Source organism: Cyprinus carpio, chromosome B3, assembly GCF_018340385.1.
Source record: "Cyprinus carpio isolate SPL01 chromosome B3, ASM1834038v1, whole genome shotgun sequence".
NCBI lineage: Eukaryota > Metazoa > Chordata > Actinopteri > Cypriniformes > Cyprinidae > Cyprinus > Cyprinus carpio.
This window is the reverse complement of record NC_056599.1, coordinates 45577336-45605169: the sequence shown is the minus strand read 5'-3', so window position 1 is coordinate 45605169 and position 27834 is coordinate 45577336. Positions and strand designations below refer to the sequence as shown.

At 35.6% G+C, this 27834-nt stretch overlaps 1 protein-coding gene and 1 long non-coding RNA gene across 3 annotated transcripts; one reads left to right on the top strand and one right to left on the bottom strand.

Annotated features, from left to right (window-relative positions):
- The first annotated feature begins 1955 nt into the window (after positions 1-1955).
- Positions 1956-8454, top strand: LOC122136669 (gastrula zinc finger protein XlCGF9.1-like). Its single transcript, XM_042721073.1, has 3 exons — positions 1956-2020; positions 2209-2342; positions 7656-8454. The coding sequence occupies exons 2-3, from the start codon at positions 2258-2260 to the stop codon at positions 8105-8107; spliced, it is 537 nt and encodes a 178-aa protein (XP_042577007.1). The 5' UTR covers positions 1956-2020; positions 2209-2257; the 3' UTR covers positions 8108-8454.
- A 13702-nt stretch (positions 8455-22156) lies between these two features.
- On the bottom strand, positions 22157-27631 carry LOC109088063. 2 transcript variants are annotated; one of them, XR_006154305.1, is made up of 5 exons: positions 26748-27631; positions 26540-26629; positions 25363-25496; positions 24521-24610; positions 22157-22923 (listed from the first exon to the last, which is right to left on the bottom strand). It is a non-coding gene; the product is annotated as an uncharacterized LOC109088063 (long non-coding RNA). The 2 variants fall into 2 exon arrangements; XR_002017486.2 differs by having other exon boundaries at positions 26540-27131.
- Between the last annotated feature and the right edge of the window lie 203 nt (positions 27632-27834).

The window sequence follows — 27834 nt, the reverse complement described above, 5'->3', positions numbered from 1 at the left end:
GGGTGGGGCAGGTGCGTTAAATGCATTAATTATTTTAACATGTTATCTTTCACTGATATTAATTTATCTTATTTACATGTTAAATTACCAGCCCTAGTTTATATGGATACTTATATGTACAGTACAGACCAAAAGTTTGGAAACATTACTATTTATAATGTTTTTGAAAGAAGTCTCTTCTGCTCATCAAGCCTGCATTTATTTGATCAAAAATACAGAAAAAACAGTAATATTGTGAAATATTATTACAACTTAAAATAATAGTTTTTTTTTTTTTTTTCTATTTGAAATATACTTTTTAAAAAAAAAAAATGTATTGCTGTGATGCAAAGCTGAAATTTTCAGCATCATTACTCCAGCCTTCAGTGTCACATGTAACATCCAGTCTATCACATGATCATTTAGAAATCATTCTAATATTCTGATTTATTATGAGTGTTGGAAAACAGTTCTGCTTGTCTAATATATTTGATGAATAAAAGGTTTAAAAAGAACTGCATTTATTAAAAAAAAATATAATAATATATATTTCTAATAATATTTTTATTTCTTTACTAATCACTTTTTTATCAATTTAAAACACATCCTTCTGGCTGAATAAAAGTATTGATTTTATTTTTAAAAAAAAGAAAGAAAAAAAAAAATTACTGACCCCAAATTACTGACCAGTAGTGTATATTGTTATTTACAAAAAAATATTTATATTTTAAAAAAAAAAACATAGCTTTTTTTTTTTTTTTACTTTTTATTCATCAAAGTATCCTAAAAAGTATCACTTTGTTCTGAAAAAAAATATTAGCAGCAGAAACTGTTTCCAACTTTGATAATGAATCATCATATTAGAATGACTTCTAAAGGGATCATGTGATAATGATCCTAAAAAATTCAGCTTTGCATCACAGAAAAATAAATGATAATTTAAAGTATTAATAAATTTAACAAAAAAACAATTATTTTTAAATTGTAATAATATATTCACAATATTACATTTTTTTTTTCTGTTATTTTTTGATCAAATAAATGCAGGCTTGATGAGCAGAAGAAACTTATTTCAAAAACATTAAAAATAGTAATGTTTCCAAACTTTTAGTCTGTACTGTAGGTATATATTACGTATATGTAGATATACAGGTGCATCTCAATAAATTAGAATGTCATGGAAAGGTTAGTTTATTTCAGTAATTCAACTCAAATTGTGAAACTCGTGTATTAAATAAGTTCACTGCACACAGACTGAAGTAGTTTAAGTTTTTGGTTTTTTTAATTGTGATGATTTTGGCTCACATTTAAAAAAATTCACCAATTCACTCAATTTCACCTGTACATCTGTCAAAATGAAGTGTTAATTTGTGAATATATTTAATGATAGCTGGTGAGAAAAAACATACAAATCATTACCTCTTTTACAAGGACATATATGCATCCAGATTATGGTTTATGAGGTCAATTCTTAAATTCTTTAAAAACTTCATACAGCCCTTATTTAATACATGAAAATGACATATATGGCATTTGGTTTATGAGTACACTGAGATGTCCTCATAATGCTGGGAAGATTCATTTTGCACAATAATTCAACAAGTTACCTGTTGATTATGGCTTTTTTTTCTCTTTTTTTTAATAATCTGTCCCTAATAAAGTTTTTGTTTTATTGACAAGCCTTGTATAAATTATAGTTTTTTGCTATGATACTGGGAAATGCATCAAACAAAAATGACAAAAAATGTCTTGTTTTTGGAAGAGAATAAAAGGAAAAAGTTCCAGATTTTTTGTACCCAAACATGAATGTTTAGCCTTTTAGATATGATCTCACACAATTACTCAGCATGTGCTTAAACATATATTTCACCAAGAATAAAACTCTGAATACATATGTTTCATTATCTGTATTATTTAATGTGCATCTATATGTATGTAAATATCCAAGCATTCAAATTGAATTGGACTTTTATTTTGGTGTGGTGGTGTGACGTCATAAGGCTGCGCCGCGCTCCTGCGTGTGTGATTCAGATCAACGAAGGTTTGTGTTTTTAAACTATTTCAAATATATAATTATATGTAAACCGTTAATTTTAAATGATAGATTTACAAGCGATGTAAAGTTAAAGAAAATGATGGAGAAACTATTCAAGGGACTTCTTATTGATGTGCTTTATTCGACAGTTTGGGTTTATTTGTCACTCTGTTAATGATTCTCGTCTTAAACAGACAGAAAAGCTGCTGAAACAGCTGAGCTTCATGACACATTATTATAAAGATGGCCTTTATTAAAGAGGAGACTGAAGATGTGAAGATTGAAGAAGCATTCAGACTGAAACAAGAAGATACAGAGGAACAAACAGGTTGGTTTTCATTCTCAAAGCTGAACTCATTTGATCCGTATTAAAATATCAGTCTCTACAGAAATTAATATTTTTGAAGAATATCATATGAGTGTTATTATTAAAGTGGTTTTATTTGACATGCAGCAAACACTGCTTCAAGTGCAGCTGAGGAGATCCTACTCTGAGTTGGGCATACGTTATTATCATAGACTGAATTAGGAAAAATAATATACATTAAGATATACTTATAAATTGTGCATAATTTACTTTGTTCTTTTTGTCTGTAAAAGTACGACTCTATTATCATACCTGAATGTGAATAGCAATAAATATTGACTAGTTAACTGTCGAGGAGGAGAGGACAGAAACTAATCTTAATCACAATATAACCATTATATTTCACCAAATGCAATGACTAATATTGTGACATAATTTGTCTTACAGAAATGGACATTTTGACAGTAAAGTACCGAGTTTGAGTTTGGATACAGATGTACATTTATATATTAATGTTAGCAGCAGTCTGAGACAACATCTGTAAAATTAACAACATTTGAAAAAAGTGTTAAAACATTTAAATGGTCTGAGAGTGCAGACGGATCTGATTAGACCTGCAAATATAACAAGTGTGTTGAGAGATGTTCAAGTGCTCCATTAAGATATTTGACATTTTTATTGAATCTGCTGTCTACAAACATCTGACAGATGTCTGTATGATGATAGTTTTTTACATGCATGGTAAATCATAAACACCTTAAAGACATCTAATAGACGTCTGTTTGATATCTAAAAGAAAACATCCAATAGACGTATTGCAGAAGAGCAAACAACCTAAAAATACGTCTTGTAGATGTAAATGTGTTAATAGTTCATATTAGTGTTAAAGGTATCTATTAAGAGACATTTTTACTGCACAAGATATTGTTTTCAGTACAAGAAGTTATGTTAAAAATATTAATCTCTCACACAAAAATACATCATTTTATTTTAAATGACAAAAGCATTTTGATCAAAATATACATCAATAAATGGAAAAAGTCTGGCTGTGCTTAATGGCTGTGTTTGTGTACTCTTTAACCACACACCTGTTCCCATTAAGCTCACATCATGTTTTATTAAAAATTACTGTTTATTTTAAACAACCTTTTTAAAGAATAATTAAAGATTTTATTTGAAGGTACAAAGTCAATCAAAAAAAGTCTGTAGATTTTAGCTGATGTAGTGTTTGATGGTCACAGATTTTTTAGCTTCAGACTATGAATCTATCCAGCCGGAGGATATCAAACACCTTTGATATTTTTTTGATGGTTTGTGATTTTTTTGTTTGTGAGTTTGATTTTATCGGGTATGATTTTATGTATTGTATTTTATGATTCTCAGTGGTTTAGTGTACGATGCCCAGTTTTCCTTTGTGACTATTTACAATAATATTATACTACTATGAGTCTGTACGTGTATGACGCCTGGAGTTTAAAAATTTTTCACTTTTTAAAAGTCGTGTAGTGTATTCCAGCCTTTAGTTGCTTTTTTTTCTGGACAGATGCGACAGGTTTCTGATGGGTTCTTCTTTGTAGAGACGACATGCCTGTTTCATCTTCGGGCATAAACATTACATGCATCTAGATTTTATCTTAAAGATGTGAAAATAAGTTATTAACCATTTTATAAAGATAAACCTAAAGTGACAACCATCAGTTTATATTTAAAGTCTGTTTATTAAGTATAATATAGACGTTCAATGTAGGGGTCGACCGATTATCGGCGCCGAAATTAAGCATTTTATAATTATCGGTCATCTATGATTAGCGGTCAAGTTATTAAGGGAGTTTGCAAATATGATATTGATTTTATATATTTAAATCATAAAATTCTGAATACAGAAATATTAAATTTAAAACATTAATCTCCACATGAATTTATGAATTTAATTGCACTCATGCCACCTCTGAGCCTCATTAAACATCTGAAAACCTCTGTAGTAATGTTCAATTCAGCACACCGAACGAACGATAGTAGCGCAACACTAGTCAGATTTATCACGTGATGAGAGTGAGTCGAGCTGACTGACGAGAAGAGTGAGGTGAAAAAGACGAGATGATGGAGGAAGAGTTTCAAAACGAAATGTAAAAGCGCCTGTTTTTTAAAAAAATATTTTGGATTTTGAAAACCCTGATGACTTCTGCTATTAATCTAAGTGATATATTGGAAGTTTTTTTTTTTTAACATCCATTTCTCATTTATTTGGTTCCACAGTTTTTGCTAGTTTTATCTAAACTGTGTATTTTTTTTTTTTCATTGTTTTACATGAAGGTGTAGCCTATGCCATCTTTGCCTTCAAACTTTCTTATTCGTTTTGCTAATAAATGTTATACATTTTAAATTATTTGTTCCTTATTGTTTACTGATTTTTAGTTCTGTATACCTATTTAAAATTATTTGTTATTTTATATTAGGCATATAGTATATGTATTTTTCTTTATTTTGTTAATAAAAGTTCTGTGTTCTACGTTGTATTTTGTTGTTGATTGAATGTTGAATTGCTGCTAAAAGTGAAAGTAAAAAACGCATGGGGCTTTTACAAGCTATTTAAGGAAAGTGAGGGAGAGAGGAAAAACCTCAAACGAACTAAAAACAAAACAACTGCTTGATGCAGAATTGCTGCTAATTTGAAAAACTGAAAGTAAAACGCACACAGCGATTACAGGCTATTTAAAACAGACGGAAAGCAAGGAAAAGAAGGAAAAACTCAAAACGACGACCCCCCCCAACACAGTGATACCAGTATTACCAGTGTTGTCACATGCTGATTAACTGGTGGAAAAAATTTCCTCACGTCACAACCCTAGTATTAAGTTCATACATATTTTATTTGGAACAACTATTATAGACAATATCTTTGAAATTGTACTTTTTCTTGTTGATGTCACACTGAAACTGTTTTTCATAGTAGTGCACCCTTTAAGCTCACCTTAAAATAATATGAAATCTTTAAAAATAACAGCAGTGTAAAACCACAGACCAGCAATAACCCTTAAACTGTCAGTTTATAATATTATGGATGTAAAAACACAAGCCAGTAATGTCTGTGAAGTAATATATTAGCGTAGCACACAATCTTTTGGATCTAATGTAATTATTTCCCACATCCAAGTTCCAGGTTATAATATGCAAAAGTCTAAGCACTAATCTCTTAATTTTGCAATAAGTAGTGAAACCCACCCAAAATAAAGTTTTAAACATCTATAAAATGCACATTTTTCAAAATGGCCGCCAAACAGTGTGAACACATGGAGACCCATATCTCAGCGTGCAATGATCTGATTGACTTGAAATTATAGGAGGTATATAGTAACAAACATATCAATTTAAGATATTAAGTAGGATAATAAATTATTTTGATTTTATGATTTGATTTAAAAAATGGAAGTGTGCTCAATGGGTACGTTTACCCTAGATGTTACCAAGATGTACGTGTGCTATCAGGGTCAGTTCAAGCGGCAAGTGAACACATTATATCTTTCTCTAGTACAAAATGAACATGAACTAAAAAATTAGCTCTGCTCGCCTTTCATGAATGAGGCCCAATAACTTTATTCATGATGCACTTTCAGCTATACAACTTTACAGACTGTTTACATTCACATATAGCTACATTACATGCTTCATGGTCCAACTCAGTGTGAACTATATAAGTACTTTTAATTCAGTACCCGAGGGTCAATTATGTCAATAGTAAAGTCATCGCAAATAGAATAAGTTTGTTGGTCAAGATTAATGTAAACACAGATATGCGATAACAGTTAACAAGACAAAAAATCAGGTATTGTCAAAAAACCAAATCAGTGCATTAAGCCTTGCAGTGTAAATAGAGCCATAATTGCATCAATGCACTTTGTGAACATATAAGGTGCTACTGCCAGGCAGAATGGAAGTTCTCAAAACTGGTACACTATGCTCCCAAAAGTGACCCTGAGGAACTTCCTGTGGTCTTATACAGTCTATATGAGAAAATAAGAATCCCTCAGATCCACCACGACAAACCATGGTTTGTGTGGGTGGTGCCTGGGCCAAAAAATGTTGACAACCAAACTTAACTAAAGTCCAGCAGTCTATATGAGAAAGACTTCAAAGAACTAGAATTAACTGAAGGCGAGTGCAAACTAAGACGTGTTTAATGATCTTGCATGAAATGTAGCTGTCTATATCAGCAGCTTTTAATAGTATTTATTAATCATTTAAAAGGAGAAACTGAAACAATGATATACAAAGCAGCTCTTGCTAACCATTTTGAATATCAGTTATGTTGATAACTTAAAGGGTTAGTTCACTCAAATCTGAAAATCTTAATTAATGATGTGAAAATGAGATATTGATATACATTTTGAATATCAGTTATTATATATTATATTATATATATTAAAAAAAATATATATCGTTTAAAAAAAGATAAGATATTCTTGTAGCTTCTAATAATCGCAGATTATTCATTGTAATTCTCTGGCAATGACTCATTTGAGAAACTAGGTATCCAATCAGTTCTTAATTATGCTGATGGTCCAGACGCTGATTTAGCTTGTTCAACACTGCCATTGACTTGATCCCGATGAGAGCTGATGTGAGAAACACCAGACAAACTAGCCCGCATGGATTAAAGTTCTGTCGCTACAACGGATTTCCATCAATTGGAAAAAATGAGGGGTTTAAAAACATTTTTTCAGGTTTGATAATTTAATTTTTATCTTATTGTTTTTGCTATTGATTGTCATTAATTTATTTGTTCTTATTTTATTATTTACTATTTACTTGTCATTTTTTAGTTCAAATAAACTCAATTCTGAGTGCCGGTGATTCTTGCGTTGTTCATGGGAAATAGTCCTGCCACCTCCGCTGGAAAAAATCCTAAAGGAAACACTGCATACATTTAATAAAATTAGAAAAATGCATTTACAAAGGTAAAAAGAAAATGCCCCTGTAAATCAGTTTGAGTCAAATGTCAACATCGTATTAAGAGGGATAATTTTTGTTCTGAATTTTTTATTATTGATTAGAAGGTGCTCCTCAATTTTTTTTTAATTAGGAGGACAAGTGCTCCTAATTACAAGAACAACAACACTGCTCTTAAACTGAGTGAGTGATGGGTATGGCTATGGAATGGGGTTTGGCTTAGGAAAAAATTTAAGTCAAAAGAATTTTTTTTTGCTTTAACCCATGAGCCTGACAGATGCTCACTGATGGCCTGATGTTGACCAACGGCTTGGTGTGTCCCAGCCTTGTTTTGATGTCTGTTGTTTTTTGTCATTACTAACTTTCATTTCTCTGTTTTAACCCTAGACCTGATGCCGCTGAAAGAGGAGAGTCAAGAACTGAATGAAAAGAAAGAAGAAAATCTGTATGAAAATTTAGATTTCACAACTGGAGAAAAAACCTTTGGTTGCTCACTGACTGAAAAGACATCCACACAAAATAGAAGCCTCTCCTGCATTCAGTGTGGAAAGTTTTTCTCTAGCCATGCATACCTTGAAGTCCATATGAGAATTCACAAAGGAGAGAAGCCTTTTACATGCAAACAGTGTGGAAGGAGTTTCACTGCAAAAGGAAGCCTTACCAGGCACATGAGAATTCATACTGGAGAGAAGCCGTTCACCTGCCAACAATGTGGAAAAAGTTTCTCTAATAGGGGACACCTTAGAGACCACATGAATGTTCATAATGCAGAGAGACCTTTCACCTGCTCTCAGTGTGGAAAAGGTTTCAATCAAAAAAACTTCTTAAAAAACACATGACATATCACTGTGGAGAGAAGCCTTACATATGTTCACAGTGTGGAAAGAGTTTTAGACATAAAGCAACATTGAACGCCCATTTAATAAACCACACTGTAGAAAACCCGTTTGTATGTGGTCAGTGTGGAAAGAGCTTCAGATATAAAGCAACATTGAACACGCATTTGAGAGACCACACTAGAGAAAACCCATTCGTATGCGGTCAGTGTGGAAAGAGCTTCAGATGTAAAGTAAATCTTACAATGCACACAAGAGTTCACATTGTTCACAAACCAGACGGACCTGAAATGTCAGTTGCAATCCCATCAGTAGCACACTGTTTTCCATTAAAATAGTAATATACTGTAGAAAACTATGCATTCTGGTCCTTATCTTCCATTTTCTGTGATGCCAAATTTACTGTGAATTAAAGGGAACCTATTTTGCCCCTTTTTTTACTAGATGTAATATAACTCGGTCATCCCCAAAATGTGTCTGTGATTTAACCTTAAAATACAGCAAAAACATGCCATTGTTGTGCATGTCTTTAAATGTAAATGAGCTGTTGTTCCCCACACCCTTTCTCACTCTGTTGCTGATGAAGTCCCAGTGGTAAACTGAATTCTTTGAAATCAGTTCAACATCAACAAAAAAAAATTGTGCTGATATGTCAGCAAATTGCAGTTTATGACAAATTTTATCTGATCCTGGCAAAATTGACATTTACAGATTTGGTATGACCCAAGGATCCATAGACAAGCCTACCAAGTTTTAATTGATCGCTTGGTAGGGTTGGGTATCGATTGGGTTTTTTATGATACCGGTGCCATTTTGATACTTTTAAAATGGTACCAGTGCTTAAACAGTGCTTGAACCGATACTTAAAAAAAAAAGGAGGGGGGGCCATAAAAAAAACTATGGATAACATAAAAGAACATTCAAAATATTTCAAATAAATCCATAGCATTCACACGATCCTTGGATGTTCTTAACATAAAAGAACATTCAAAATATTTCAAATAAATCCATAGCATTCACACGCTCCTTGGATGTTCTCGCCATTGGATGCTCTGTCTGCTGCTCAAATCAGCTGACCACTAGCAACTGTTCATTTATGTACATGTGGTAGGCACATTAGTATTTTCATCCCAAAAAAGGGTTTTAAGCCAGTTATTTTTTTTTTTCTTTTTCTGTAGTGTGTCAGAAGGAAATATCAGTTTGCATTTCCAAACATTCATTTTGCCATTAATTTTAGTAATAATCTAGTGAGATTTTTGAATGCACAAGCAGTCTGACAACAGCCGGTGCTCCACATGGAGATCTGATCTCACCATCATCGAATCCGTCTGTGATTACATGAAGAAACAGATGAAACTGAGACAAACTTAAGCCCCTTTCACACTGCGATTCCGGAAAATACACGGGTAATGTGACCCGGCAATTGTACCTGGGTCGCTAGATTTTGCACTTTCACACTGCCAGTGATTACCCGGAATATGTGCGTGCGTTCACACACAACCCGTAAAAGGTGTTGACACGTGACATCAGGATGTGACGTGTAATGTACGAGTCGAAAACGGTTGGCGCCAAGAAAGAAGGAAAGGCAAAACGGAAGTGCAATTTTCGTAAACATGGTGCTGATGGACTACGTTTTTTATGCTTGCTCAAATTTCTACATGCTTTTCGATATTGACTTCTTAATGTTGAAGCGAAGCCTGAGACAATAGAAGAAGCAGTCTACAAGAGGCGCCATTGGAGAAAGCTACCCTCTGTGACACGGCTCCACGCGAAGACCTCAAGGGGCTGATTTTGGTCCTCGAAAACTTTACCACTGTCTTTCGGTGGACCACGTGATGCAACTTGTTAGCTTGTTGAGCGAAGCCTGAGACGAAAGTCTACAAACTGGAGAAAGCCCCTTGAACCACGCCGTAGATTGGCTATTGTTCTTTGGTGGTATGCTACCCCTGGCGTGTACCACCAGGGGTAGCATACCAGTTGTCTTTTTGGTGTGGGGCTGTCGACTGTTTGTACGCTGGTTCACAAAGTTACAGCGACATTGAAGAGAAAGCTTTTCAAATGTTTCATCTCCTTGCCCAGAGGCAAAGCTCTGCAAAACACTATAAATGGATTCGCTGAACGTGGGTATCCATTATGTGCTGGTGCAATCAATTTGCTGTATTTTTTTCTTTACTTTTAAACAGAACTCATTGATTGTGAACGGAGTCGAGGTTCCTGTCCATTTAATTGGTGATGCTGCATACCCCCTCAAGAACTGGCTTATGAAGGGTTTCACAAACCACCATGCTCAATGGCTGTACAACTAACGACTGAGCTCAGCACGAATGGTTATCGAGAATGCCTTCGGGCGACTCAAAGGGCGTTGGCGGTGCTTACTGAAGCGCAACGATGTCAACACCGCTCTGATGTCAGATGTTGTTGCTGCTTGTTGTGTTCTGCACAATATTTGTGAGATGCACGAAGAAATGTTTCTGCCTGACTGGAACATCACAGATGTTTTGCAAGAGCAAGTGGAAGATGTTTTCCAGGGAGTGGGAGGGCGTAATGCTCAAGCAATTAGGGAGGCTATGATGACGCTCTTCTAACTTGTTTACACTGTTACATGCACATCCATTTGTACCAAATGCTGACAAATTACGCATGAAAAACAAATTGTCAACGACTCTCAATAAAAAAATATTTATTTTGGAAAGACTATAAAGTGTGTTGTGCCTGTTTACATTGTCCACTTGTCATATTGTGTATTTGCACTCTTATTTCAGCAATGTAAAAAAATTAAGAAAAAGTTTAGTTGAAGAACAAATAGTAAGATGCACATAAGAAAGACATCAAAAATGTGTTGACATTTACAATAAACCAGAGCAATTATAAAAAAAAGTTTAACACGGTATAAACAACACTAAACACCAAACCAAGTGTTCAAACAGTTAGAAAATAATCTATACTAGGCAAGCAATAGAGTGCCATTATATAATTAAGCACAAATATAAATACTTTATAATTTGTACTAAAAAAATGTAGTTTTTATATAAATGCTATAACTGCAGTACTATAAATTCTTCTGTGATTGCTATACAATAACAATTAACTCTTTTAACACGATCCTACTTTATCTGTATTATGACTACGATTACAATTAACTCTTTTAACACGATGATGTGCTTTGTTGTTGAACGACTTATGATTTCAGCCTCAAAATAACGCGTTGCTGGGTAGCATACGACTTGTTCCCGCAAAAAACGATTTTGGCATTGCTTGTATCGCGTCGCGCAGCATTGCCTTCCTCCCTTGCCTGACTCGCTTCCCTCCTCAGTCGGTTTTCATACTCCCTCTGCTCTGCCAAACGGACACGTTCCCTCTTCTCAAAGTCTCGGTCCATTTCAAAAAAGAGGTCCTTCACCTCTTTCACAATTACATCAGTCCTGGACTGATGTTTTCTGGCTTTTTTAGCAGGGGGTGGTGGAGGAGATCATGTGATACATGGCAAAGTAATCATGTGATACATGGCAGACAAAGTACAATTTGTCCAGCAAGGTACACAATAGCATAGTTATGTAACTCACCTGAATTGCTTTCCCTGGAAATTTCTTCAACGGTCTCCGAGCTGGACACAACTGTGAACACCGAGGTATAAGAAGAAGTGGTTACGACGGCAGAATTATCAAGTTCTGCTGATGTCTCATGTTCCTCATTCCTACACGGAGACGATGCCATACTGCCCAGTAACGCTACTGGGTTAGCCGAGTGGCTTGTTCCCCATATGCTGTAGCATAAATCGTAGAAAGGCCAGTTTAATCTTCCACTGCCGATCTTTCCATTATGATCTAGCACTTGGTGAAATTTTTTTCTCAATGTGCTGTAGCATAAATCGTAGAAAGGCCTGTTTATTGTGAAACCACACTGTTGCATTTTTTTTTATTTGCTCATACACAACCGCATCACGTACCGTTCCACTGAGCTGGCGAATGATCTCAGCTTCTGCGCGGATACTGAGGAGCTCCGTGGTCTCTGCTGCTGTCCAGTTTGTGCACATTTCTGTTTGTTTTATTTTAGTTTCTTTTGTATACGAACACCACTCTCTGTGTTTAAAACACAGACTAGCTCTTCAGGCAATGGGTTGTATTATTGAAAACACCTGCTCAAAGAGTCGCACGATAACTACGTCATCACTATGACACATCCGTTACGGCATTAGTTCTGGCTTTTGTTCACCCAGCGCTGTTCCGGGACTGAACCTGGTAATGTTACTAGGTCCCCAACCCGGGTTCAATCCCTGAATCAAGCCCGGGACGTGTTTCCGTTCACACAGAAGGCGACCTGGCAATGTTCCGGCAATTTTCCGGGTCCTACGTGCAGTGTGAAAGGGGCTTTAATGTCTCTACAGCGAACAGACACACTACAGCAAAAGATACGAATAACTGGCCGAACACCATTCTTTGGTGTGAAAATACTAACGTGCCTAAGACTCTTGCACAGTAGCGTATGTATAAAGTAAGTATAATTAAATTAATTATATTTAAATAAGTATAATTAAAGAATGTGTTAAGGGCTAGATTGTTGCTGGAGGGAACAGCTGTGGTGTGATGAGCGGTGAACGGAGTGAAAACTTGACAACAGATGGGAAACCGATTGCTCCCTCGTGACCTTCTGTAAACTGTATGACAAAGAACTGCACAGATACAGATATTCTAACAATCTATCCTTAAAAACACCTTGTGTCTTCTGTTTGTGTTTGAGTCTGCTCGTGCTGCTCGGCCACGGTCTGCGGATTGAAGAGCGCGCTGAAAGACGGGGGGGAGACAGGTCTGCAGCCATTTTCATATGAAATTTAAGGGGACTGACTCTGAGGCGATCGCGAAGTTGTGTGCAGTTTATGGAGCTATAGCCCCGCTAAAAAGCCAGCGACGCCCATGCTTCTTGCGTACATTTCGGAGAACCAGGACAAATATTTCAATTGATCGCTCAGTTATTTAAGAGGCACCGAAATGAGGCACCGAAATCTGAGTTCTGATTTGGTTCGGTTTTCGGTACCCAACCCTAACGCTTGGATAAAATTTGACCAAGATACAGCCTCTAAAATAATTTTGGGTCAACATCATAAAGTTCCCAACACAACTTTAGTGTTGTTACCAGTGTCCTGTTACACATTTGTACTTACACATACCATTCAGTGGGATCATAGATAGTGTCAGCTTTACTAGGCTGCATTCACACTAATGCACAGATCTAATTCAACATATCAAATGTTTTGTCTTGCTCTGAAAACATAACTGTTTACATCAATTTTGTATACAAGTATTTGGACATGCAAGTGCATTTAACTGTAGCCGCGAGCTTCAGGACAATACATAAAGCGTACGTGAAAGTCTGTCAGTACGCAAGTTTCGTGCATCTAATATGTACTGCATTCCAAACGGCATAAATGAAAGCAACTGTAAAGTAAAACGCTGAAATAACAGCAGGTGGAAGCACACACTGTCCAGCAATGCGCACGCGTCTCACAGCGCATACACTATAGATAAGCGCAGCAGCTTTATTGTATAATGTGCACACATGCCATGTATGAGGAAAAAAACAAGCTCAGAATCGATTCAGAATCATTGGAAGAGAGAATCACGATGCAACGGAGAATCTATTTTTTCTCCCACCCCTGTCAGACTTCCTTTTATGCCACATGTATTTCCCTTTGAATGTTATTCCTGTAGAACTTTGATAGAGCACTTGATTTCCCGATCTTGAAGGCTTATCAGATTAAGGCAGATTAAACACTTGATCTTTGGAGTGATCCATGGTTTATCCAAGGGATACATTTTTACTGTCTTCATGGGAAACGTCGGTCAATTTCAGGCAAGATAGTATTATAAAAGGCATTAGCTTTTTCGTTAGTACCTGTTACTACATTTACATCCTTCCATGATTCAGCAGTAATACATCTACCAAACTCATTCATACTAGACTCTCTCATAGGTCGTATTATGTCTCACTATTTGGCATGTATTGTATCAAAATCACCCTTTTATTCATTCATTTGTAACTCCTTATCAATGATTTATAATGCATTTGTAAATGAATTAGTCATTTATAAACCCTTTATAAAGGTCAAACAAAAACTCTATTTTTGTTATACTCACATTCGGCATTATCTCTTTCCCCGCCATGATTTTCACCTAAATTTGAAGGCCATCAGAATATTTTCTGCTATAAGAACATATTAGATATCAAAATAAAGTACAGAGCCTCGGCTTTCATGTGTTCATGTTTTATCACCATTTGAATGCAGACAGGTTTCATCAGAAATACAACATTTTTGACAAAAAAACAAGTGTGCATTTTCAATCAAAATACATTCAGATGTCATATTCTTTCACCTGTAAATATATGAATAATTGAAATTGCATTCAATAAACAGAACAAACAGACACACACACACACAAATATATATATATACGACTGTACACACACACACACACACACACACACACACACACACACACCTATTCAGATCGACAGTTTATCGGTCACAGCTAGAGATCAGTGTTGCTAATTTAGCTATTTTGTAGCTAGATTTTGAGACTTTTTTCAAATGTTTAGGGACAAAAAAAAAAAACTTCTTGGACAAGTTATATCATATTGTTCTCTTATTTGTATTTGTTATGTATTGATCTTTGTATTTGTCATTGTGTTTTCATTTAGTGACATTTAGCTACCAGTTTTAGCTACTTTCAGTTGAAAGCAGTTGACAACACTGCTAGAGATGTTTCTGTGTCCGTAAAGGCATCTCTCTCACTGACTACTTTGTCCCGATCAGATACAAAATGGTCAAAACATGATCTACATATATATGATCTATATATACTGTATGATCTACATTTTCTCTGATTATTCCATTTATACAGGTGCATCTCAATAAATTACAATGTCGTGGAAAAGTTCATTTATTTCAGTAATTTAACTCAAATTGTGAAACTTGTGTATTAAATAAATTCAATGCACACAGACTGATGTAGTTTAATCTTTGGTTCTTTTAATTGTGATTTTGGCTCACATTTAACAAAAACCCACCAATTCACTATCTCAACAAATTAAAATGCGTCATAAGACCAAAAAAAAAACATTTTTAGTAAATTGTTGGCCTTCTGGAAAGTATTTTCATTTACTGGACATGTACGCAATACTTGGTAGGGGCTCCTTTTGCTTTAATTACTGCCTCAATTCCGCGTTGCATGGAGGTGATCAGTTTGTGGCACTGCTGAGGTGGTATGGAAGCCCAAGTTTCTTTGACAGTGGCCTTCAGCACATCTGCATTGTTTGGTCTCTTGTTTCTCATTTTCCTCTTGACAATACACCATAGATTCTCTCTGGGGTTCAGGTCTGGTGAGTTTGCTGGCCAGTCAAGCACACCAACACCATGGTCATTTAACCAACTTTTGGTGCTTTTAGCAGTGTGGGCAGGTGCCAAATCCTGCTGGAAAATGAAATCAGCATCTTCAAAAGCTGGTCAGCAGAAGGAAGCATGAAGTGCTCCAAAATTTCTTGCTAAACAGGTGCAGTGACTTTGGTTTTCCAAAAACACAATGGAACAACACCAGAAGATGACATTGCACCCCAAATCATCACATACTGTGGAAACTTAACACTGGACCTCAAGCAACTTGGGCTATGAGCTTCTCCACCCTTCCTCCAGACTCTAGGACCTTGGTTTCCAAATGAAATACAAAAATTGCTCTCATCTGAAAAAGAGGACTTTGAACCACTGGGCAACAGTTCAGATCTTCTCCTCCTTAGCCCAGGTAAGACGATTAAGATTATCTCCTTTGCCGAGATAATCCATCCACCTCACAGGTGTGGGTTATCAAGATGCTGATTACAAAGCATGATTATTGCACAGGTGCAAAGGCCACTCTAAAATGTGCAGTTTTACTGTATTGGGGGTCCGGGAGGGGGTTGGAGGGATTAGGGGGGTGTCCGAAAAGCAGTCAGTATCTGGTGTGACTAGCATTTGCCTCACACAGTGCAACACAGGTTGTTGATTGTGGCCTGTGGAATTTTGGTCCACTCCTCTTCAATGGCTGTGCGAAGTTGCTGGATATTGGCATGAACTGGAACACGCTGTCATATACGCCGATCCAGAGCATCCCAAACATGCTCAATGGGTGAGATGTCCGGCGAATATGCTGGCCATGCAAGAACTGGGATGTTTTCAGCTTCCAGGAATTGTGTACAGATCCTTGCACCATGGGGCCGTGCATTATCATGCTGCAACACGAGGTGATGGTCGTGGATGAATGACACAACAATGGGCCTCAGGATCTCGTCACGGTATCTCTGTGCATTCAAAATGCCATCAATAAAATGCACCTGTGTTCGTTGTCCATAACATATGCTTGCCCATACCATAACCCCACCGCCACCATGGGCCACTCGATTCACAACGTTGACATCAGCAAACCGCTTACCCACACAAGTCAGCATGCCAATTGCAGGTGCCCTCAAAACTTGCGACATCTGTGGCATTGTGCTGTGTGATAAAACTGCACATTTTAAAATGGCCTTTTATTGTTCCCAGCCTAAGGCACACCTGTGCAATAATCATGCTGTCTAATCAGCATCTTGATATGCCACACCTGTGAGGTGGATGGATTAACCCTGCCAAAGGAGAAATGCTAACACAGATTTAGACAGATTTGTGAACAATATTTGAGACAAATAGGCCTTTTGTGTACATGGAAAAAGTCTTCGATCTTTGAGTTCAGCTCATGAAAAATGGGGGCAAAAACAAAAGTGTTGCGTTTATAATTTTGTTCAGTGTATGAAGACGCAAATTAGCCCCGCCTCCACTCAGTCACACCAGCCAGGGCTGCCTGATCCACGGATAATGACCAATAAACCTATGTTTTTACTAGAGGACAGCTAGATTGGATACTGTAACATTTGTTAAAGTTACTAACTTAATCTTTTGTCCTCAAAATGCCTTGAAGACTCGAATGCAGCCAAGTTTGTGATTCCAATTCACGCCCATGAGCATACATGTGTGAAGTGCAAATGCCGATGCAGGAGAGGTGGGTCTGGCTCCGGGCTAATTTTACACTGTTGCCACAGGTTATTATTCAAGTTAGTGGTTCTAAATTCAAGGTAAACCACTGTTTCATGTTTTTTTTTTTCTATTTTACTTTTGGTTTTGTGCTGGTAATCCTATTGGCACATTTTGCATGCAATCTCTATAATTTATACTGGTTTCCTTCTCACTAGATCTATCTATCTCTTGAAGTGATTGGTTATTGAATTTTGTGACAGCAAAAGAAAGCACTACAAACAAACTAAACAATTATCAGGGAAAGTTACAAGTGGCAGGCTGCAATGAAGACAGTGTGAACAGAAAGCGAAAAGATGATGGAAATCCTTTCACCCAGAAGAAGGCAAAGCGTGGAGAAGTCAATCATATCCCAGAACATCCTTGCAACTACACTGACACTTCACTTGAAGAGCAAAGACTTTCATTGGTGGAAGAAACAAAAAAGACAAGAAGGAACACAGCAGCCATAAGTGAAAAAATGGAACTAACATTTTCCCTCAGGAGAAAAGAAGTGGTCCAAGAGCAACCAATGATTGTAGATGTTCAGGAGAGGTGGCCTGCACTCTTTTATCAAGAACAGGTAATTATATAATCTTTTATTTTTTGCTTTCTTAATAGGTGTTCAGATCACAGTAAATAATGTGTACTCATTGTTTTTAAACAGTTTCATTAATACAATTAAATTGTTTATGAACAGATTTGTGAGGAATTTTTCCGAATCACAAACAAAGAAGTTCTGCGAGTCTTCATGACAGCCACTGAAATGTACACACCTAAGCTCCTGAAACTTTACAGAGCCAGAAAATGAGCTTTTGGACAGGACATGGATGCACTCCTAGAAAGACTTGATGAAAGGGTAAGTTCAATTTCAGGGTTTTGATGGTTTGATCTATATTACTTTGGCTGATGATAAATACAGTTTTCATACTTTGGCGATTTGGTTGTTTCTTTTGTATGTTTATCAAGACGACAGACATAGTGAATCACAGGAGGACTCCTGCTTTTGGAAGGCCTTCCTGTGTTTCTTTGTGAGAACCCAACAGAGCTATTCAAGAAGTGTAAAGTATGTATCAAACACTTTAAAAGGCTAAAAGGGTTAGTTCACCCATAAATGCAAGTTCTGTCATGAATTACTCACTGTCAAGTCATTCCAAACATGCAAGACTTTTGTTGATCTTCAAAACACAAATTAAGATATTTGTAATAAAATCTGAGAGACAGCTACGCAACTACCACTTTCAAGGCCCAGAAAGGTAGTAAAAACATTGAAGTAGTCCGTGTGACTACAGTGGTTTAACGTCAATTTTGTGAAGTTACGCTAATGCTTTATGTGAAAAATAAATAAATAAAAATGTCTTTAATTACAAAAAATATATATCTGGCAAACCACGTTCACGAGAGCACCATGATGTATGCGTGTTGATTTGATGCAAGAGCAGTGTTCTCACCCATCCTGGAAGCACCAATTTTAGAAAACAAACCAAGACCTAATGCAACATCAATGTATAATTTAATAAACGAAGCTTGCATCTGCTCTCACGTCAACATAACACACATGCGACATGGTTATCTTATGAAAGTGCATTGGAGATTTATATTTTGTGAGACGTGAGACGTTTGTGGCAAGGTATAAAATGGTATGTGGTTTAAAAGCACACTGGCTATCAAAGACGAGAGCAAGATCACAGCTTTATGTATTTTCCAGGTCCAGCTGATAGACAGACACACACGTGAGTTCGCCATGATCTATCTCTCTCATCTCAGATAAAACAGTGTAGTTTTATACTATCTTTCCATGCCAATTACTGCAATCAGAAACCGGTGTTACTCATTTTGTACTTGACCCAGTTACTCACCGCTCATCTCCTGACTTGTTCTCCAGTTGCAGACTCCGCTGAACCACGTCCCCCTTACCACAGATGTCATTTTTGTTTTTTACACACAGAGCACTCACATCGCTTTTCAAATTGAGGTTAAAGCACTGGAGTCACATGGGTTACTTTAATGATGTCTTTACTACCTTTCTGGGGCTTGAAAGTGGTAGTGGCATAGGCTGTCAATGGAGGGAAAGAAAGCTCTGATTTCATTTAAAATATCTTCATTTCTTTTTTGAAGATGAACATAAGTCTTACGGGTTTGGATTGACATGAGGGTGAGTAAATGATGATGGAATTTTCATTTTTGGGTAGACTAAACATTTAAAGCAGGGATGTCCAAACCTGCTCCTGTAGGGTCAATATCCTGCAGAGTGTAGCGCCAACCTACCTGGAAGTTTCTAGTAATCTTGATTATCTGGTTCAGATATGTTTAATTGGAGTTAAAGCTAAACTCAGCAGCACAGTGACCCATAGAGCAGGATTGGACACCCCTAGTTTAAACCGTTTTCAGATTTGGAAATAGTGTGTTCATACTTTTAAAACATTAAAATACCACTTGCTTTTTTTTCTTTTTTTTTTTTTTTTTTATAAAACTAACAACTTGAATTTTAAACTAAATTATATTTTTATTGTGTTTGTGTCACAGGAAACTGAAGATGGGACAAAAGGGGTCTCTGTTGGCATTCTCTGTGTGATGGAAGACAACACCCAAACAACATCACCAATGATCCAGAACATTGCTGTTGTACTGGAGGAGGTTGTTGTTCTAGAAGATGTCCCGGATCCCTCTACTGCTCTGGCATACCTGTTTGGCCTTCTCTATGCTCTAAACTTCTCCTATCCGAAAAACCTCAAGTACACGTTTGATGCCATTCAAAATTTGTTCATGGAGCTTGGGTCTGGATGCACCCAACGTGTGCTTTCTCTAAAAAACAAACTGCCTTAATTGAAAATTTAACACTGGTGGCATATCTTGTCTCCAACTAAGACAAACAATACCAAATCTTGAATGTGGATGCACCTTAAACAAATGGATGTTGGTGAGGCATAATTTGTGCCTGTTGATTAAGCTTCCAAGCATTCTATTGGTTACAATTTTATACAATGTTTAAAATGGACAGTTTTACTCCAAAGATGTTCATATTTAGAAACTGTGCCTTGCAGTGTTGTGGATACTTTTTTGTTGTAGCCGTTCTTAATTCTAGATAGACAAGAATGTCAAGCTCTTTTACAATGAAACACACTGCACTCTCTTATTGGTAATCCTTCAAATATTAAAACTGTTAAGTCTAAAAAAAAATGCTGCGATGTAATGTTTATGGATCTGGCATTGACTGACTTGTTTGCCTGTGATTTTTTCTAAAGGCATTTTAAGCAAATTTGGACAAGTATTTCCATGTCTACATTTTAGTTTAAATTGTTCATTAAATGGATAGTAAAAGGAAATGAAATGAGAAAAATCTGTCATCATTTACTCACCCTCATGTTGTTCCAAACTGTATGACTTTCTTTCCTCTGCTGAACGCAAATTAAGATATTTTAAATAATGTTGGTAACTAGATAGTTGACAGTAGCTTTTGACTTCCATCCGTATTGTTTTTTCCTACTATGTAAGTCAATTGGGGCTGTCAACTGTCTGGTTACCAACATTCTTTAAAATATCGTCATTTGTGTTCAGCAGAGGAAAGAAACTCACATAGGTTTGGAACAACATGAGGGTGAGTAAATGTTGACAGAATTTTTTAATTTCTGGGTGACTATCCCTTTAAGATTTCTATAACATTTCACTACACTCTTAATGCAATTCTAACAATGTGCATGTGTTTACAACTGCAATAAACTGATAAAGGAATAAGTCCATGTTTGTCATTTGTAAATAGACGTAAAATCACTATAAAAAGGATAGTGTGCTGACACTTTATTTTACCAATTCAACTTTTTACATACAGGAAACAGAAAAATTATCTCAACTCTGAATTATCTCAACAACAGTAATAGTTGTTTCAGTTGCTGTGACAAGAATATATGTATTCGCAAAATACGACAATCAAAATTGCATGAACGAACAAATTTACGTTGGCTAAACGTATTATCCCAGCAAACACAGAACGTTCCCCTAACGTTCCCGTATGGTTCCCATTTGGTTATTTTTTTGGGAACCAAACAAGAACGTTCTAGGAACGTTCCCTGTAGGTTATTTTTAGGTTTAATTTTATAACCTAAGGAGAACATTCTGGGAAAGTTCCCTGTAGGTTATTTTTAGGTTATATTTTTATAACCTATGGAGAACGTTCTGGGAATGTTCCCTGTAAGTTATTTTTTGGTTCTATTTTTCTTAAACCAATTGAAAGGTTGCACATGTTTTGTGCTTTAACAGCAGTGATCAAATGCTTAATTACATGACCATTATCAGTCAGTAGAGGGCGCTCATTGATTTGGCAAAGTCTTTTTTAGTTAATTAAATATTTGTGCAGCCTGTTTTCTTTTTTATTTACTTTTAAAAACAAGAACTATAATTAAATAAACATAGATTATTTCAAAGAACGCTTTCAAAAACTTTTTTTTTCTTTAGCAGATCTCAAAATGAATAGTTATATTACATTTGACATTGACAAAAAAGTCGTTTTTAGTGTTTCTTTTTTTAAATAGTGTATCAGACACAAAAGATGGTCATTCACAATGTTTTAGTGTTGCCTTACCATTTTCCTTGAAGGCCCCCAACATTGCGATCAGGTCTTAGCAAATTACCAGTCATTTTAAGAGTTGAATCAGGGGCCTGTACCATGAAGCCGGTTTAGCTGGCTAGCCAGGTAAGTTTCAGTTTAGTTTGCAGCAAACCTGTGCCATGAAAGTGGCTTGGCTAGCTGCGTTCATTGCTATACCTGCAGGTTATGTTCTGAATTAGAGATCGCAAACTGAAATTGGACCAATCAGATGCAAGGAGATGAGAGAAGTGACACATGTCTGACAAAACAAGTCACTTTGTTCATCTGCCATCATGGTACAGGCCCCTGTTCTGTTACCACTTTTATTTTTAAACAGAATTTACAAGCATATGGTAAAAACATATCACCTCACAAAGGTTTATCCTCATGCACAGAATCACAATGTGCTTAATATTTATTTGCAGATACTTCTTGACAATTTTACAGTGCTGAATCCATCACCTGATAACTGTAACATAAGTGGAATCAATTGTAAGACTACATACAATTATATTATATAAATGCCTTTCTAGAATGAAATTATATGGGATACTTTTTTGCAACATTTCTCTAAGATTTTTTTTTTTTTTCAGAAGATGCCCACAAGCCCGCTATGACCGACAGTTGAAGGAAGTTATAATGTGTGTTCTCCAACACAACAGTGATGCTATTAGGACAGATTTAGGTTGTCATGAAGTTTTAAAATAAAAAAAAGTTTCAAATAAAAAAAGTCAGCACTTTACTGTTAGACAGACAAGCAATACACAAAATTTATGCTGTACATGAAATGAAAATACAATTATAATGTGTGGTACTTAAATTCCATTTAATTTCTGTTCTTGTCGTGGAATACAATTCAATTCAGTTCAGGAAGATGTTGAAGAAAAAAGATTTCCAATTCAGAAAAAAAAAAAATTGGTAGAAGAATGGAAGAAATCGATGCCTTGTTCAGTTAAAAACAGATCCGGATACTCCAACTGTTTGGTATCAGTTTACAGAGAATCCGCTGTGTAACAGGTCGCCTTTGCAGGAACAGTTGAAACAAAGATGAAAGCCACAGTCTGGGTTGGCTCGCCATCATTACTTGCAGTTTGTACATCCTCTCCTCGTACACCACAGAAGAGTTATTGTTCAGTATCACTGAACTGAAGTTTAAAACCTTACCTACACAAAAGATCATAAAGGAATTGCATTAATCTATCAGTGTAAATCATACAAATAAAGACTGGGAACCATAGCATCATGTTTTAGACTCAAAGGGGTGGAGTGGTCATTTGTTAAGTCACCACTCCATCTTTCATATAAACATTCATATCTTGTTAACAATCACTGATAAATGGTATATATCTATTGTTTTATCCATACGCCCATTAGTATTTTGCTGGTATTAAAAAAACAACTAAATCAAGTTAAATAAAATGAGACAGTTAACCAAAACCACAGTTTTTTTTGCCACTCGGTTTAGATACTCAATCAGGTAAGTATTACTTCTGTCTCTTTCAGCCTTAAGGGTTTTAAAATCAACTTATTAATATAGCTGCAAGCTATATATATATATATATATATATATATATAAATATATATACATACATACACACACACACAACGTGTAAATCCAGAAGCACAGTATTTTTTGGAGGTCTTTGTACAGGTTTATTAATGTAATTATATTTTATGCTTATGTGCTCCTATGATTTGCAATGGAAGTCAGTTTTAATGTTTAACATGGGTGTATTCACAACACATATAGCATACAATATAATATCTTAAGATCATTCTTAATTATGTTAAATACATCATTACAATGTAAGAAAGTAAATGTATGTATTTATTTATAACAAGCAAGTATACTGCAGGGAATCAATAATTGTGGCCAACGTGTTTTGGAGAAAGACATTTATTTCATAATTTAATTTCTCCCCACTTTTAATTATTTTACTTCAACGAAAGGTTCGATTTTTGGCAATTTTTTTAATGAAAGGGTAAGGAGGGTAAACAATGTAGATTTCTTTTTTACAGCCAGTTTTGATCATATTTACCAGGGGTGCCATTAATCCTGACCATGACTGTATCTGTTTAATCTGCTTATTTTTACGTTACAAAATACATAGATTGAAAAAGAAACTCAAACTTTGTAATGGTAGTATTATTTTATACAGAATTAATTATTTATAATCCAGAGGAGAATAAAGTTAGTGTTGAATAAAATTAAGGAAAACAAATATTGATCTAATATATATAGCACATTACTTTTAAATTCATTCAGCTTCAATTGTCAAATATATCTTACTTTTATTTAAAGTTAACAATACATTTTAAAGGTATGAGTTTTATGCATATTTTGTCATTTAAAAAAACAACAACAGAATTAGTTTCACTAAGGTTGTAGGTAACACTTTATTTCAATAGTCCACTTTAGACATTCTACTAACAGTAATTAACTTTGCAAGTACATGTCAACTAGCAGTCATTAGAGTATTAGTAGACTTAATATCTTCTAACACTTCATTTTTATGGGTCCACAACATACTGACTATCATAAACTTTGCAAGTATATGTCAACTTATGCTACTAACCCTAAACCTACCCTATCTATTCTGAGAGTTAGAAGACATGTAGTTGCAAATTATTGAGTAGTTACAAAGTTACTTATAATAAGTAGAAAGTCTAAAGTGGACTATCAAAATAAAGTGTAACCAGGTTACACTTTTCTAAAAGCATTTATTATTAAAAGGACACCGACAGGTGAAAGGTTACTGACCTTTGCTACTTCACTCTTTGTTCAGTAAATTTTCAGTCGGAATTTTGTGAAGCCATTGAAGAGAATGATGGTTTCCCAAAGCACATCTCACTAGAAAAGAAGATGGGAAAACAGGTATGATGTTTACAGACTTATACATTCAAATAATAAACCATTTTTTCATGAACTAATCTTCAGGTAAAATGAAGGCAGGCTACTTTAATTCCACAACAGGGCAAACATGAGTTTTTGGGTGCCCTTGCACTTCTAAATTCTTGATTTTACATTTTAACATAATTGATGACGTTCCACAACAGGGCAAACATGAGTTTTTGACACAATGGCAACAATAACTTCACCCAATTGACTGTTATTTTAAATAAATGCACAACCAAAATTTACTGAACCAACAGCTTCATTCAACAACAAATATATTTACACAGCTAATAAACATATGGATGCACCTGGAACTTGTCTGACATGTTTAAACTTATGGATTATTTCAAGCAGGTAGTAAAACTGAACGAAGTAAAGCTTAAACTACTCATGATTGTTCACATTTTATTAATAATTGTTTCTGTAATTGTTTCTCCCTATATCAGAAATGATCACTGTTTAGGTAGTGTTGAAATATAACTACAATAAAAAGCATATTTTTCAGAATTTCTCCAAGATTACTTGTTGACTGTTGATGTTTTTCATGAATGTCAGAGATTAAGCGTTTTCAGTGTTTAAATATATTTTTTTACAAATATATTTTTGTGTTTTTATTCTGTCTTCCAATGTTGTCTTTGTCTAAAAATAGCCTTTAAATTATACGCTGATAGCTCAAGACCACACAAGAACTTGGACTCGAGGCTTACCTCTCAACCATCAACAATGATCACGTTCAGCGCAGCTAGCTGGCTCATCTTCATCCATTGCCTCAATGCCTGCTCGCGTGCTTATCGCCACCTATGGTTGCTCAATTATATTTAACAAAGTGGGACTCTCAAACCTGCAAGAAAAATAAGGGAAAAAAAAGTATATGACATATTTTTGGTAACACCATTGCTTTGAATAAAGTATAGTAAAACCAAACGCTGCAGTATTAGAAAACCCCACAATTTTTTTGACGTTTAATGCCAAGGTAACGCAGTGTGTCATTATATAAATGTACATATATTTTTTTTTTTTTAAGATTTTTTTCCCCTCTCAATATTTAAGTTATTAATCGCGTGCCAAGCCCGCGAAACCGGGCAGCGGGCCTATATAAGCTGGGGTCTGTGCCCACCGCGCGCACCTGCCTAACGTACCCTTTGAGTGACGTCCCAGCAACTGTGTTTTCCTGAGGTGAATTACTTTTTACTTAACCGATTTCGTTAAATTACTTTTTAAAAGTATGGTTCGACAACAAAGTAAATTACATTTAAAACTATGAAGAAAGAAAGTAATGAAATGTAATTATAGTAAGTAATTATAATCGCAAACGGTCTGAGGGAACAGTTCGTTTTTCTCTATTAAAATAACAGCCGTTTTTTTCACTGATGAAACTCATTACATTATTATAAAAACTGGACTTTCTTCCAGTAAATGTACCACATCTCACACAAACTGGACTTTTTTCCAGTAAATGTACCACATCTCACACAAACAACGATTTTCCGTCTCTTTGCGAAAAGAAACAACGAAACAAAGTCGCGCACAGCGAAACAGCGCAGCAGCAACAAAGTTTAAATTCAAATTCTGACAGCGATCCCTGTCCCTAATGCGCGGTCTCTCCACACACTGAAACAAGACACAGGTGTTGGTCATTTGCACTTGACCCACAGCTGTCTCCCGATCCTATCTCCCGTCATAGACTTCGCTAAATTTATATCACGCCCCCCTTGCCACAGAAAGGTAAGTTAAGTGTTCTTTAAAACTTTTAAACCGCAGCTAGGCTATCTATAACTTCTGGCTGTTTTCTAGCATATGTCAGCACAAGGGGTAGCTAAATCATCTGGTCGCGACAGCGAGCGTTAGCTCATTAACAATATAACGTTATTTACATCCACTCACCACAGAAAAAATGAGCACTGCACAGACGAGTGTTTGCTGTTGGTGTCCAGTCTGCCCTCTTGATGGCGTCTTTTTTCGTCCTGAGGTAACCTGTAAAAGAATATTTTGGGGTCTCCTTTTTTGTTGTTGCACCCCACCGCACAACATATTGAAGGCATAGCTAGCTAACTTTAGTTCCTTTGCGACTGACGTGAATCAGGTAACTTACTCAAGATGGCGGCAGACAAGTTTTAGAAGTGAGTGACGTCAGTGAGAAGACGTTGGTTACATCGGTGTGACGACTTCATTGCTAATGGAGCCAATACGCTCCGTTTGAGAGACGCTCTTTCGTTTGAGTTATCTGTCATGATAACGTTCATTGAAAATAGATAAGTTATACAACTATGCTTCATAATATCTTTAATTTGTATGGAAAATATTGCGTTGTCACAGGTTTGACTGCGAGCGCGTGAGCTCCCTCTCACTCTCTCTCTCACACACGCTGGCACCGAGAGAGAGAGAGAGAGAGAGAGACTCATAAACCCTCTATAATGAAATAGATCATCTCTCATTTTGTTCAACTATAACAATAATAACAATAATAGTTATCATTATTATTATTAGTAGTAGTAGTAGTAGTAGTATTGTTGTTATTATTCTAAATGCATCTTAATGTGGATTATGTATTCATCAGAGCCTTTGAGAAACTTTGAGAATTTATACCATGCAAATAATTTATTCTCTTCTCTCTCTTTTTTCTCAGTGTTGATTGCCATCTGATTGTTGTAAGTCAACCTACTGATTTGCCAGATTCATCATAACATGCTAATTGATCAATATATCAATTAAAGCAACTTTATGTGGCAAGTTATAATCTTAATGAAGACATTAAAAGGATACTTATTTAAATAAATTAATTAATAGACTAGAATGGAATTCTGCATCTCTGATTTGCCAGTTTCGTCATAACATATTAATTAATCAATAATCACTGATGGAACTGAAAACATTTGAATTTGTACAGACATATTTTACTCATATTTGGTCCTTTCTCCCTTTTCCCTCTTTTGTCAACAGCAGCTACATACACCCCAAAGGCTCTTTTAAGAGCCACACCACGAGAGCGTCTTTGGCTTTGCTTTGTGAGTATATATTTTGACTGACTATCAGATACCTCTCAGTATTTGGGTTTAGATCAATCAAAGGCAACATCATGCAGCATGTTGGTAATGTCTTAATGAAGTCATTAAAGGGACAATTCTTATTTTTTTTTATTAATTAATTAATTAATTTATAGAATGGAATTCTGCATTTCT